The sequence below is a fragment of the Artibeus jamaicensis genome, unplaced genomic scaffold, assembly GCF_021234435.1.
Source record: "Artibeus jamaicensis isolate MK-2021 breed Jamaican fruit bat unplaced genomic scaffold, CSHL_Jam_final contig_1715, whole genome shotgun sequence".
Taxonomy (NCBI): domain Eukaryota; kingdom Metazoa; phylum Chordata; class Mammalia; order Chiroptera; family Phyllostomidae; genus Artibeus; species Artibeus jamaicensis.
The window spans coordinates 1,152,392-1,166,533 of NW_026521335.1; the positions used below are offsets into that span (position 1 = coordinate 1,152,392).

Consider the following 14,142-nt stretch of genomic DNA (forward strand, 5'->3'; position numbering starts at 1 on the left):
ACCATTTCTGCAGCAGGCTGGATCACCCACTGCTTGGCTCATCCTCAGTAACATGCTTGGCTAAGAAGGTGGGCAGCTGGCAGCCACTGGCTCACTGTTCCTAGGTTTCCCTCACACCAGGGCTACAAAATCCCATTTTTCAGCTAAGAGTGGGAAAGAATAAAATATAGCAAATAAATATTACTTCCATATAGCACCAAATAAATTAGGCAGCATAGTTGGAGATGGGGAGGAAGTTGGGGGCTGGGGGTTGTCCCTGCCTCCCTGCTCTAAGGCCAAGGAATAGTGAAAGGCATGGGAAAGGCAGCAGGGACGTAAAAAGAGCCTTTGAATCTAAAGGACAACTCTAGATTCAGCCCGAGAACGGAGAAGGAGTCTATTCCCCAACCCTACTCTTGCCAACAGAAACTGCTCCAGGCCAAGGACCACTTGATGGACAATGAGGCTGAGCCAGAGTGAGGGAGGTGGGCTGGGAAGCCATGTTCTTGAGCCTCACCTCAGGCTCCTCTCCCCCTCAAGTTGCTCCTTCATCATCTTGCTTCTCTCAATCAGTTCTGGGGACATCAGAGTTTGAAGATTTCATCCTCCTGGTCCCGAAGCGTCTGGGTTCGAGAGGTCTGGGTCAGCGGCACAGGACCTAGGACTGCGCGTTGCTGTATCCCAGGGGAGCTCCGGTGAAGACCTGTTCCCTCCCCAGGTATCCTGCAAGTGAAGAAAGGGGACAAAGAGTGGCAAGTCAGGGGAAGAACCTGAGAATGGGCCCAGTGAAAAAGCACGTGGGACCCTGGCCTCCTTTCCTCGTATATCTGAGCTGGTTGGTCTAAGAGGGAGTTTCAATGCCCTCTGGAGAAATGCTAGGCTCTTTCGTGAGAGCAGTACGCACAGGCAACTATTTAACTCCAGTGAGAACACAGCACCATCCCCACTGCCTCTACCCACTCCATCAGTCAGCCACTGGCTTTGCTCACTGTTCTGGAGCCGGCTGGAGGGAAGGGTTCACACTGCTTCTGCTGACACTGTGCTTACTTCCTTGTGTATCAGACCAGGTAGGGCTGGAAGAATGGAGAAACCTACAAAGGTGTTTAAAAAGAACCATTAAGACTCACCCACTTTCCCCCTTTTTCAGCTTCTGGGCAGCAGCCTTCTTTGACAGGCTGATCTGTGAATCAAGCTTCTTAAGGAAGTCAGAGGCAGAGAGATCATGGATGGGAGCCGGGGGTTCCCGACCAGGTGTGGGAAGGACTTCACCATTGGCACGTCCTGGACCTGTCTCTCGTTTCTTCCTCTCTGCTGAGTGTGGCCCAACTTCGTCCTTACTTGGCTGTATCTCTTCGTCTCTATCTTTCTCTTCCTCAGAATCCAAACCATTGAACAGGTCTCTGGGCTCTGTCAGGATGGGGATGTAGAGGGTTTTCTTCAGGAAGATGGAGTCATTAGTATAAAGGCGGTTTGCACGCTTAATCTGTTCCATCTTTAAAAAAAAGTCACCACAATTAATGACATTGACAATGATAAATCTAATATTTGTAGAGCATCTAATGCCTTTAAAAATGATTGTAGAGTCTTACCTGACCCTATAACAACCAAGGTAAAGTACAAAGAGCTGACATTATTCCTATTTTACTGATCAGTGGTTTTCATGCCTTTTGCACTTAGGACCCTTTTATATTTTAAAAAATCAGTGAGGAAAAGAGCTTGTCTTTATGTGGATTATAGCTATTAATATTTAAGGTATTAAATAATGAACCCATTACAATTTAACATAAATATTTTAATAAAAAGTGACTATTTTCTAAACCAACGAAAAATGTAGCAAGAAGAGAGGCATTGTTTTACATTTTTGCAAATGTCTGACTTAATAGAAGACAAAAGGATCTCGTATCTATCTCTATACTCAATCTTGTACAGTATCACATGCCATACAGCCTCTTGAAAACATGGTACACTCATGAGAAGGAGCATGAAAAATGCAAATAAAATCTCATTATCACCATGAAACTAGTTTTGGCCTTGTGGATCCCTCAAGGGTTCCAGAGACCTCCTAGAGGGCCCTGGACCTCCCTTTGAGAACTTCTATTAAAGATGAAGGAACTGAGGCTCAGAAAGGTTAAGTTACTTGCCTAAGATTATTTAGCAAGTTAGTGACAGAGCTAGGGCCTCTTTACTCCTTCTGGGAATGTTTTCCACACTACAATATTAATTATTTCATTGGCTAAATGCTTATTTAGTACCCACTTATTCATCACTGAACATGGTCACTGGCATCACCATCTGTCTACCTGCCTCCTAAGGTAGAAATATCAATGTCGCCCTTAACACATACTTTTCTTTCACCACCCATATGCGAGTGGTCAAGAAAAGTCCTACCAAAATGTCTCTCATATCTGGTTTCATCTTTACTGTCATCAATTTAGAATAATTCTTAATAATTTCTCATTTGGTACTGAAAGTCTAATTCATCTCTCTCTCTCCATTTCTACTCATCCTTCACCCTGCTGACGTCTATCTTTCTTAAAATATTAATACAATCAACTCATTACCCTATTTGTACACTTCCTACGGCTCCTCATTGGCTCCGATAAAATCCATGTTGGCATCCTCAGTCTAGTCCACATATCTAGCCTCGTTTCCCTTCTCCTGCCCCCCGTACATTTGCCATCCTGATTTCTCATTTTTCTTTGAACATTTCATGATCTTTCACACTCTACTGTCTTTATCTGCCTAAAAATGCTTCTTTACTATCCCCTTCTCTCCCTGAACTACTTCTACTTATCAATTCTCTCTCCCTTGTAGTGCCTTCTTCAAGGGTCCCATACTATAAATATCATTGTAATAATACCTAACCTATTATATTGTTATTTACCTCTTTGCATATTTGCTCACACTTGTGAGTCCTTTAAAGGCAGGGATTATGACCTGCTGCCTCTGAATTCCTAAGGCACTCCTCAGCATCGCATGAACTTGGCACACAACATAGGCTCATTAATGCTTTATGAATAACCAAACTAGATAATAAAATATAGAAACCACAGATATAGTATATCTGTACTTTATTATCAGAGGCCAGGCAGCCAGTTCGACTAAAAATTCATCCCATGTGGAATCAGTTCGGAAAATCATATTTCTTATATTTGTCAAATATCGAAGCTATTTCCACCCTGGCGCAAGACTATTATAATAATAAACTTGACTAATAAAATCTTATGCAATGATGTGTTTAAAAATAAAACCAGATTAATCTGAACCATAAAAAAATTAAAGTTTGCTTGCAGTTTTTCAGTTTTGTACATTTAGTTTGCCAAGTCCTTTATGCTATTATTTTACCTAGATAATATCCTAAGTCCCTTCTGGCTCCAAGATGTTATGAACTAACCTGTAAATATTCTGTGGCTTTTGTTAGTTCCTAGAAGTACCATATAAGGAGACATTATTCCACTCTTAGAAAGAATGCAACCAAGGCTGAAGTCCAGAGGAATCCTAGGCCATCTTTACAAGCTAGAAAGGCCTTTAGAATCTAGTTAGTTTAACAGAGCAGAACAAAGTGAGGATTTCAGCATGAGACGACCTGGTCTGAATCCTAGCTCAATTAATTAGACTAGTTGTGTAGTCTATGGCAAGTTATCTCCCTAAGCCTGCTTCCTATCTTTGAATAGGAAGATAACAGTTACACCTACCAACTTAATAAAGTCTTAAAATCATACAAGATAATATATAGAGCATGGCACATACTAAGTGTCCTTTATATGCTGCAAAAGTAACAATTTAGTTAATTATCATTATTTATTACATCTCCCTCATTTTACAAATAGTGAGGAAACTGAGGCCCCAGACAGCAGTTATTCAGCAAAAAGCAGCAGAATGAGGCCAGAACCTAGACTTCTTTACTAAAGGGCTTTCCTGTATTCAGAAAGGTACAGGGCTGTAAGAAAACCTCAATGAATAAATAATTGATTGGCTGGCAGCACAGGTCACCTCTCTGCACAGCTTCTGAGTCTGTGCTGGGATAGAGGGGTTGCTCAGTACTTTCACACTGACTTCCTCTGTTTAGACTATGCTTTTCTGAACTCCCAGTCTCTGTATGTGGAGATCTTCATTTACTAAAAAAGAAAAATCTATTAAGCTTTTCCGTGCTGGGGACTCTGCCAGACTCTAGAGACATAAAGTTGAAAGAAAATAGTTCTGTCCCTTAAGGAGAGTATAGGCTATTAGAAACATAAAGATGTTAAAAGGTGTAAATGACTGGACTACACAGGTTTGAAGAGAGTCTTTCAAGGCCCCTCCTGATGGCTCCCTTGAAATCTGAACTGATGTCCATGCCTACTCCCCTCCAAATAAAATTAATCTTCTTTTCTGGTTTCCTAACCTTTGTTAATACCTCCACAAACTCACCACATTCTCACCTACGACCATTATTTGTGTCCCAGTTCATTTCTCACTAGACTGTAAATTATATGAGCAGCAACTATACATTTTATTTATGTTTCTATCTCCCAAGATAGCTATCAGAGTGCTCTAAACCTACCAAGCATTAAAATGTTGGCTGAATTCAACAGGGTATGGAAAAAAGAAAAACTCTCATCAACTTTAGGGCAATATACGTTTACCCCTCTTACATATATCCTTACCATGATCTGAAATGTTTGGTGTACAGAGAACCTTGGAAAGAAGAAGGCAGAAAATTGAGGAGGAAAAAAAAGAACAAGGAGAGATGGGCACTTTAGGAACTAAGAACTAAAGACTAGCTCTTCATGCTTTGCTGTAAATTTTAATCACTCTCAACAAATTTCTATGTGGCTAACAGTACAGACTTTGGAGTCCGACAGACTTGTTTGACTTTCCACTCTAATGCTCACTAGTTATTTGACCTTGGTCAAACTGGTGAGCCGATCTAAGTCTCAGTTTCTTCATCTGTAAAAAGGGGACAATTGTATTCTCACAGGGGTGTGAGGATTGAGTGGGCTAATGTATGTAAAGCCCCTACATAGTCACTGGCATAATAAAAGGGAGCTGCTCCTCTTCACTGAGGTAGTGGGATAGGATTTGTCCCAACCGGACAGTGCAAATGGGAAAACAAACAAAAAGGTAAAGATGGATCAGATAACGCAACACGATCAGGAAAATTTCAGAGGAAATGGTCTAGAAGGTCCATTACATTCCCCTGAGGAATAAATCTCTTTTAACTGGGTGTCCACATCCCAAACCTGGAAGACTCACCGTCACCCCGTATTTGAGTGCTAGTCCCGCCAAGGTGTCTCCGGGCGCCAACAGATGCTCCAGGCGTCTTTCCCTCACTGGGGAGCAAGCCGACTGCACCAGGCTTCCGTAAGAACGAGCCCGGCCCCCTTGAAGCAGTCCTGATCCCCCGAGGGGATCCTGTCTAGAGGGAGAAGCCATCTCCTCACCCTGCCGGCAGCTGGGGTTGCAACTGCGGGGACACCGAGCCAAGGACCTTTCGGTGGTAGGCCCGGGGACTGGGGACGGATAACCAGGGAATTCCTCTTATTTTCTGTATTATTTTCCAAGTCTCTCCCCCCGGCACTACGCACTCACCCTCCACTCTCGTTTCTCCTCCCTCCAAACCCCTATTCTCACAAATCTGCCCTTTGAGTATTCAGTCTCTACCTAAGTCTCCTTAGTACCCCTCCGACTTTCGACCCTCTACAACTCGCGACACTGACCTCTGACCTTTGAACCCTATACACTTTTCTCAACATTCGGCTCAGTTTGCTCCCAGGTGCGGCAGCCGGGCCTCTGGCCAGTCCTACACCCCAGTCCCACCCTTTCCTGGAGATGGTCCTCTCGGGAAGGGAAGAAATCAGGCCCACCCAGGTGGGCTTTCGCCGTCGACGAAGCGCGAGATGTTTGGGAGAGTTTGAAGTACACTTTCCACTTAGAGATCCTCAGAGCCCCACTCCGCATCGAATGAGTCACATCCTCAAATTCGGGTTCCACATCTATCCCTCCAAATGCCTCGAATATGACAAGATGCAAGGGCCTGAATCCAGCCGGCCGGCAAGCTCTTTGATGAAAGACTTCATTTCCCAAAAGGCTATGCGTCTGAGGGGTCGCAGGGCATCATAGGAAATGCAGTCCCCTTCGGTGGGCTGGAGGCGGGCTTTCGGGTTCCCGCCGTGCTTGCGCGGTTGCGCGTCCCCGGAAGTAAGGAGGCCAACCGGAAAGAGACTGGAAGGGAAGGGAAGGAGACGCCCCACTCTTGCTACGGTGGCCGGAAAGGAGTGGCAAAGCTGTGCCATAGAATTATTTCTGAGACTCACAGTCGTGATGTCTTTTAAGAGAGAGGGGGACGATTGGAGTCAACTCAATGTGCTCAAAGTAAGCGCGAGATGGGAGCGTCTAAAGTAGCTTCCGCTGCCCTCTGAAGGCCGTGAAGAAGTTGTTTTGCTCTAGCAACAAATCGGGGGGGCGGGAGAGAACAGGCGACTAGTGCTTGGCTGTGAGTCCTCGTCTCTGTCATCTCCCTTCAACCCCTTCCTCCTATCCAGCTGATCTTTCCGGACTTTTCCCTTTCCCTCTGCAGAAGCGAAGAGTCGGGGACTTGCTGGCCAGTTATATCCCAGAGGATGAGGCGCTGATGCTACGGGATGGACGGTGAGGGCAGAGAGTGGATCAAGTCTGAGGGTTCTGACATTGGAGGCTTAACAATAAACTTGTTAAGGAGGAGAGCAGAGTATCTAGCATTTTTTGGTGGGGTGTGAGGGACAGGGATGTGGGTGATGGAGACTGCGATAGTTGGGAGTTGGGCTTTGGAAAGGACTGCTAGGACAAGGTAGGACCTACGGCAGAGACCCCACTCTCCAGGGACTATTTATCTTCTCTCCAGCTTTGCTTGTGCCATCTGTCCCCACCGACCTGTACTGGACACTCTGACCATGCTGACTGCCCACCGTGCAGGCAAGAAACATCTGTCTAGTAAGTTTGCAGGAAGAAAGGTGATAGAGAATAAACCCTTAAAATGTATGCAGCACACTCATGGTGCTCTGCCTATGATTCTCTTGCCTTTCACCTCAGGCCTGCAGCTTTTCTATGGCAAGAAGCAGACAGGAAAGGGAATGGAGCAGAATCCAAGACAGCAGAATGAAACGGAGAGGGAAGAGACCAAAGCAGAGGTAATCAGACGTGGAAATGTTTGTTCCAGGCAGGATTGTGCTGCAAAGGCCTGAAGGGCTTTGGCTTCTAGAAAGAAGCACTGACTCTGTCTTCTGTCTCCATTCTAGGCTCCTCTGTTAACCCAGACTCGACTTATAACCCACAATGCTCTGCACAGAGCTCCTCACTATAACAGTTGCTGTCGCCGGAAGTACAGGTCTGTGAGGTAGGAAAATCAGGGGTGGAGGATAAGAAAGTAGGTAGATGGTTCTTAAGTTATTGTTTTCCAAATTGTATTCTCAGGAATACTAATGTTCTGGGGACGTTAATTGGTATTTCAGGAAAATGAGAATTTTGTAATTTAAAAAAAGTTTGGGAAATGGCACTTAGTAGGATGACAAAGTAGGATGGTTTTTTCAGAATATTTTATTTATTTATTTTCAGGGAGAGGGGAAGGGAGGGAGAAAGAGAGGGAGAGAAACATCACTGTGAGAGAAACATCACTCGGTTGCCTCTTGCAGGCCCCTAACTGGAGACCCGGCCGGCAACCCAGGCATGTACCCTGACTGGGAATCAAACCAGTGACCTTTTGGTTTGCAGGCCAGTGCCTAATCCACTGAGCCACACCAGCCAGGGCAGTATGGTTTTTTAAATCCTCACCCAAAGATATGTTTATTTATTTTTTTTAGAGAGAGAGAAAGGGAGAGAGAGAAGGAAACATCTATATGAAAGGACCATTCATTGGTTGCCTTCCATATGTACCCCAACTGGGGATCGAACCTGCAACTGAAGCATATGCCCTGGCTAGGAATTGAACCCACAACCTTTTGGTGTATGGGATGACTACCCAGCCAGGACCAAAGGATACTTTCTAAAAAGTATATGTTTACTGATTTTTTTAGAGAGAGAGAGGAAGGGGGAGAGAGAGAGAGAGAGAGAAACATCAGTGTGAGAGAGAAACATTGATCACTTGTATCTCATAAACACCCCGACAGGGCATTGAACTGGAAACCCCGGTATGTGCCCTGACTGGAGATTGAACTCCTAACCTTTTAGTGTATGGGATGATGCTCCAGCAAACTCAGCCACACCAGCAGGGCTAAAGTAGGATGCTTTTGAAAAGTAGTAACATTAGTATATTCTAAGGGCTCTATGAAGTCTTAAGATAAAAATCTTTAGAATTTTTAACCTAGCCTTTCCTAAATTCATTTGATTCCGAAAGCCTTTTTCCATAGGACACATTAATATCTTGAGGAACACCGTTAAGGAAATACTGCTTTAAGGGGTTGGGAATCACAGGAGAGATGGCTCTTTGCTTTATTGCTTTGACAGATTGTGATTCTTCTCTACCCAGACCAGAAGCACCTCGTCCCTCTGTCTCGCCTTTCCCTTTGCCACCCCCAGAGGTTGAAGTCCAAAGTGAGAAGATCAGTAGGGACCCTGAGCCTGGGGCTGGCTCACAGGCCAAGGAGTTAGCAACTGTCTCATCCCCTGCACCTATGAGCCCCACAAGAAGACGAGTCCTGGATCATTACCTCACCCTTCGAAGGTGAGTATGCAGAATCACTTTTCCCTTTTTTCTATGACCTCTTTCTTTTGAGACCTTCTTGGTTTTTCTTGTCCCACTGACTTCTCAAAAACTTCCTTCCCTGACCAATTCTATTTTCTCTTATGTTTCCAGCTCTGGATGGATTCCAGATGGACGAGGTCGATGGGTAAAAGATGAGAATGTTGAGTTTGACTCTGATGAGGAGGAACCTCCTGATCTCCCCTTGGAATGATACCCTGTTTCCCCATTTAATTCAGAAATAAACTACAGCGGGCGCTGGGAGCCTAACTTTTCTCAAGTCTGGTTCCTTGTCCCACTTTAGGATTTCAGATGTGTTCCTTCTCAGCCTGGCCAGTCCGTCCCTGCAATGTACATACACAGCTCCCCATACTTCCAACCCCTCCCCCACCTTCTATCAGAGTCGTGCCAAGCGTCAGCTGCATGCAGCCCGGTGCCCTATTAATAAGTCTGTCAGAAGGAGGTCTTTGCCCTTCATGGTGTCTGCCTTCTTTCCTACCTCTACTCAGTCTTTTCTTCCTTCAAATCACATGAGGATTGTGGGTAGAAACTGGGGTGGGGGGAAGCCTGACCACATCTGGAAACAGGGCTGAGGCTAAGTATCCTGTGAAAGTAGAAGAGACTGAAGGCGCTGGCAGAGTTATGGGGAACACCAAGGGAGGGAGCTCCCCCACCTCTTCCTAGTAACTTGAACCTCCCTGCCTGTTGATCCCCAGAGTATAAATAATCCCCTGATGAACTGGCAGTAACCCTTGGGTGTTAGCGCCAAGATTTCCACCCCAAAGCCCAAGGAAGGAGGCAGGCAGGGTGGACAGAAGGACCTTTATTTACAGGAAAAGGGGGATAGATGAGGGTTCAGGGCCCCCAGCTATTGATGGTAAATGCAAAGGTAGTGTCATCTCTTTTTTTGCTGGCGACCTGTAAAGGAGGAAAAGTAAATACAAGATTTGTCCCATCACTTGCTTTCTGCAAAGGTGGTCTTCTCCTTCCCAGTTCCTTGGCTAGACTTGTAAAGAGGTAATGTCTTAGGCCACCAAACATGCTCATGCCACATTAATAAAAGAAAAGAAGAAATGACAACAAAAATACTGTGCTTCCAAACAGATATGTCTCGTTTCCTTCCACTTTTCTGGAGGTATAGATTTGGGGCAGGGGACTTTTCTCTCTACTTTTGGACCACTTATGGTATTTGAATTTCTCATGTTAGTATCGCTTGGGCCGCACCCCCAGATGTTAGTAAGTCCCCTTTAGGACTATCCATCAGCTTCTGCACCAACTTGACCCTCCCTCCCAACACCACGTCTGCAGTTACTCACGTAGTTCATTGTTCCGGGTCATGGCCTGAGCTGCCCGAGCTCGTGGCCCCTGCTGTGTAAAATGGTAGCCAAAGCGGACAATGGAGGGACACTGTTCAAGCACAGTGGCCATCTCCATCTCCACCGCATCACCAGGCCACTGGCGCTGGGGGAGGGAGAAATGAAAGCTGTCAGCCACTCTCTGGGTTATTCACTGCTCCAGACCACCCACCCTTTGGGAGGTCAAGGAGGCTTGTTTCTCTAGAGTGGGTGATGAGAGGTGCTGATTCGGCTGCCTTCACAGAGACAGTGAAGAGAAATCAACAAGATCAGATGAGATCCTGACCCAGTGGCTGCCGCAGGGAGGAGACTCAGGAAGCATTAGCTGAATGTAAAGCCCAAGGGAACGGAATGCTGACCTGGTTGTCTACACGGAGCTCAGTGAGTGTGGCATTTTCCCGAACTGCCTTCAGCACAGCCATGAGCCCTGTGCTGCTAATGAAGTTGGATTCAATGTTCAGGCTCTGGAGGCTACGATTCTCACGCAACATGTCAGCCACCACCTGGGTAGTAGGGACTTGGGTTAGGTTTAGGGGCCAGTTTCACAGATGACTGAGGAGAGCAAACAGGAGCAAGAGGGAAACACAGGTCTTTGAGATGAGCCCTTGAGGAGCTATAGGTGGGGCTAGAGGGAGATGGAAGTGAGGGTAGGTAGTAGGGAAAGCGGGGAGATTCAGTGTGCAGTAGAATTGAGGCGGGGCAGAGAGGTTGTGGCTCTTTGGGAAGATGATCTGAGGATTTCAGAGCTGTGAGCCTTCGAACTCAGGGTAGGAGTCTCCATCAGGGGTACCCTAGGAGAGCATGAGGGGACTAGCACCCCCCAGTGCAGCCCTTTATGACAACCCTGCCAGGGAAGCAGGTCTGGTTATGGGGAGAGGGCTAGGGATGTCCACCAGCCTTACATTGGCAATTGGGTCACCACTCCTCGTGGCCACTAGACTGAGGCTCCGGACGTGGGTATTTGTCTTCATGGCCTCACACAGTTCAGTTAGCTTGGGTATTGGGATGTCCTATGAGAGCAGAACAGGAGGAGATGGTGGGCCCAGGAACTCACATGTCAGTAGTTATCTCCATGTGTTGTTATTTGGAGGATGGGGGTCAAATACCTGTATATTATTGAGGTTCACCTCCTCCAGCTCCTTGTCATTGCTTTGCACACGATTTATTATTTCCTCGATGTTTGTGGGATTTGGAGGCTCATCTGGCACTGGCTTATACTTGTCAGGCTGCACCACACCTGTGGGTGAGGGCCGGAAGGAAACCCCACATCCCCCACAACCTTCTCCCTGTCGGTTTTCTTATCACTTACACGTGCCCCCTCCCCAATTCACCTGTTTCATCCTTTGCTATCTTTCCTCAAGACTCCGGGACTGCCCGCCAAGAGTCCTGGGGCCATGCTCTCAAACATACTCACTGCTAATGCCTTCAGTGTTGCAGATTTCTCCACTGCAGAGGGCATCATAGTATTGCTTGTTGCTCATCAGTGTGTACATGCCCAGAATTGCTGGAAAGAGGAGGCAGAGGGGGCATGTGGAATGAGAAGGGATTTGTGCCAAGCCACCCCTTCCACCTCATTCTGACTGTTGCATTTTTTAAGCTTGACCTCCTCCACTCTTCCAAAGAGGTTCTTCCTTCTTTGGCCCCAGGGGTCCTTTCTGTAAACTACTTAAGGCAGTGGTTTTTAAAACACTGAGAGAGGGTCCCTAAGGAGCCACTAGAGGGTGAGAAAGTCTGTCAGACTTCCTCCTCTTTTCAGCCAGAATAGTTCCACTTTTATTTGCTTTATAATCCCTGTAAAAGGCCCTTGAGATGTTAACTAATTAAAAAAAAACACACACAAATGGACTAACATAAATAAGAAAAATTAAAAACCACTACCTGAGGCTTTTTCAAACATTCATGTCCTGGTTCAGAGCCTTCCTCACTAATCCCATACCATGACTAAGAGCCCCTGCCCCTGATCTTCCCACCCTCTTCAACCTCCCCAGCTGCCTACCTGCAATATCACACATTTCAGCATCTGTGGCATTGGCCAGTGCCTCCTCCAGCTCAGGCTCCAGAGTGATCTGCTCCTCTGCTGGAATTTCCCTTTTGGGCTGAATATAGGGTTTCCCTGATGGAGAGAGGAAGGATGATTCAGGTAGAGGCCATTTCTCCTAAGCCTGGCCTCCAGCTTCCTTTTCTTCTCTGGGAGGTCTTGGAATGCTTGGTCACTAGGGAACAGTAGAAAGCCTGAATCCTCTACAAGCTCAGGGCTCTTGAGTCCCCTGATCTTTTATAAGAGCTGAAGAGTGCAAGCATTCATGCAGGTATCAGGGCAGCCGAGTCCCTAAGCAGCTAGGAGCTGGCAGGGAAGCTGGAGGGAGAACATATGAGAGGGAGCCATTTGTGTTGTGGGATGGCAGGGTCTCCATACCCTTCTTCTCGCCTGTGAAGGGTACCAAGTCATCTCGCTCTTTGACCTCTAGTGCCTGCTGCTCCAGGTACTGCAAGAGGGCCTCTCGGTCCAGTGGCCCTGTTGGGCTCTTCTTTGTCTGGTCACGTTGTCTAAGTCCAGCTGGCAGGAGCATGTTCTTAGGGATGAGTTTTGGGGAGCAAGTCAGACCTCCCCTCTGATGTGAGGCACCTCCAGGGCTCCCTAAAACATCTCCAGACACCCGTTCCTGGGTCCTCTTGGGACTCCGGGCCCTGTGGGTAGCCCTGGTCTCAGCCCCCCAGGGCCCTGCACCCTTCCCCAAACGCCTGGGGACTGCCCCTGGTTCCTTGTTCTGGAGCCCCTACCTCGGGGTCCATCTCTTGTAGCTCGCAGTCCAGCTGCTCTAGCTCCTCAGGGCTCAAGGTCCTTAGGATCTCATCTTCATCTATGTCTCTGTATTTCTCCAGTTCCTTCAGATACGATGACATGATGGCCCCCACCCCCTCCCCACAGTGTGGCACTCACAGAGCCTGAGGAACATGGGAAAGTGGTTGGACAATGGAAAGACCTATAGGGACAAACACAGTAGGGACACAAACAGACCACCCAGGGAGTAGAACAATGAACCGGATGCCTTTATGTTAGAAATCTAGATGGGAAGATGGGAAGATGGAAGACAGGGGAAGTTAGGTTGTTTAGTTAGAACCAGGGCCTCCTTCCTGCTTCCCCAGCTTCCAGACAGTCTGGATGAGGATCACAGGCATCCAGGCTGGATCTGTCCGCCCACTGTATGACAGAGAAATCCCGGCAGCTCCCCTCTCCTATACAACTTTGCTGGTCGGGCCTCTTGACCTAGCACAGCTGCCGGGAGCCCTGCCAGCACAGCCGGCCCCAGGCCCAGTTCTTATTGAAAGAAAAAGGGGAGGTGGGCAGACAGCTTCAGGGATATTCCTCCTCTTTGTCCCATAATCCAGTCTTTGCCTCAAACTGGCTTAAGAAAGCAAGGATTGGGGTTGTGGAGAAAAAAAGTTCTCTTACTCCACGCTCATGTCTTCTTTTATTGTGGGGGATCAAGATTTCACTTTCTACATTTGCTAAAATTCTAAAATCCTAAGGGAAACCAGGGTGCAGAGAAGCTGGAGGAGCAGGCACTTCCAGGTTGGGGGAAGGGTAGTATGGCCTCGGGAGGGAGGGCTGAGTCCCCATAATTTGTCCCTGGCATTGGACAGGAAGGTGACACCAGACCAATGGGTGAAAAATGCCTTCTAAATGGAATAAAGTTTCTTTAAAAACAGTGGATTAAATTTGCACAAGCTTTTACAATATAAGAAAATACATCCAAGCTACACATACACACCATGCTGAATATGAAAGAGGCAGAAAGTGTGTGATATTTACATTGACGATGTAAACTACACAGTTAAGGGATATGACGGACAGTGGCAGAAACTTACATTGAGTGACAGAGACAGAGACAGACTTTGTATTATTCCCAGTAGGAGCCACTTCCCAGAGCCATCTCCCACCAGGCTCTGATCCATGAGCCCCCTGCCTTCCCCACCTACCAGTCCTGATGGCCACTTCCCTCCTCACCTCCCCTTCTGTAGGTCAGTCTGTCTGTTCTACTGGAGCACTGTCCCCGTGGCAGGAGGAGCCCAGAGCCCAGTGCCCAGTGCCGGGGGAAAGGGTGGGGGAAC

At 47.0% G+C, this 14,142-nt stretch overlaps 3 protein-coding genes across 7 annotated transcripts; 1 reads left to right on the plus strand and 2 right to left on the minus strand.

Annotated features, from left to right (window-relative positions):
- Window positions 1-86: 86 nt before the first annotated feature.
- On the minus strand, window positions 87-5,394 carry LYSMD1 (LysM domain containing 1). Its single transcript, XM_037126166.2, has 3 exons — window positions 5,215-5,394; window positions 1,107-1,471; window positions 87-702 (listed from the first exon to the last, which is right to left on the minus strand). The coding sequence occupies exons 1-3, from the start codon at window positions 5,392-5,394 to the stop codon at window positions 564-566; spliced, it is 684 nt and encodes a 227-aa protein (XP_036982061.2). The 3' UTR covers window positions 87-563.
- Window positions 5,373-8,985, plus strand: SCNM1 (sodium channel modifier 1). 3 transcript variants are annotated; one of them, XM_037126148.2, is made up of 7 exons: window positions 5,373-5,458; window positions 6,539-6,609; window positions 6,842-6,930; window positions 7,030-7,127; window positions 7,236-7,333; window positions 8,462-8,656; window positions 8,789-8,985. In XM_037126148.2, the coding sequence occupies exons 2-7, from the start codon at window positions 6,593-6,595 to the stop codon at window positions 8,886-8,888; spliced, it is 597 nt and encodes a 198-aa protein (XP_036982043.2). In that variant the 5' UTR covers window positions 5,373-5,458; window positions 6,539-6,592; the 3' UTR covers window positions 8,889-8,985. The 3 variants fall into 3 exon arrangements, with proteins under 3 accessions (XP_036982043.2, XP_036982036.2, XP_036982028.2); XM_037126141.2 differs by lacking the exon at window positions 5,373-5,458 and adding an exon at window positions 6,174-6,333 and having other exon boundaries at window positions 7,236-7,324; XM_037126133.2 differs by lacking the exon at window positions 5,373-5,458 and adding an exon at window positions 6,177-6,333.
- Window positions 8,986-9,482: 497 nt separating this feature from the next.
- Window positions 9,483-14,117, minus strand: TMOD4 (tropomodulin 4). Of its 3 annotated transcripts, none has more exons than XM_037126189.2 (10): window positions 14,039-14,117; window positions 12,811-12,975; window positions 12,446-12,602; window positions 12,026-12,142; window positions 11,444-11,533; window positions 11,136-11,266; window positions 10,932-11,039; window positions 10,389-10,532; window positions 9,991-10,135; window positions 9,483-9,592 (listed from the first exon to the last, which is right to left on the minus strand). In XM_037126189.2, the coding sequence occupies exons 2-10, from the start codon at window positions 12,931-12,933 to the stop codon at window positions 9,570-9,572; spliced, it is 1,038 nt and encodes a 345-aa protein (XP_036982084.1). In that variant the 5' UTR covers window positions 12,934-12,975; window positions 14,039-14,117; the 3' UTR covers window positions 9,483-9,569. The 3 variants fall into 3 exon arrangements, with proteins under 3 accessions (XP_036982084.1, XP_036982094.1, XP_036982101.1); XM_037126199.2 differs by having other exon boundaries at window positions 14,011-14,117; XM_037126206.2 differs by lacking the exon at window positions 14,039-14,117 and adding an exon at window positions 13,900-13,951.
- Between the last annotated feature and the right edge of the window lie 25 nt (window positions 14,118-14,142).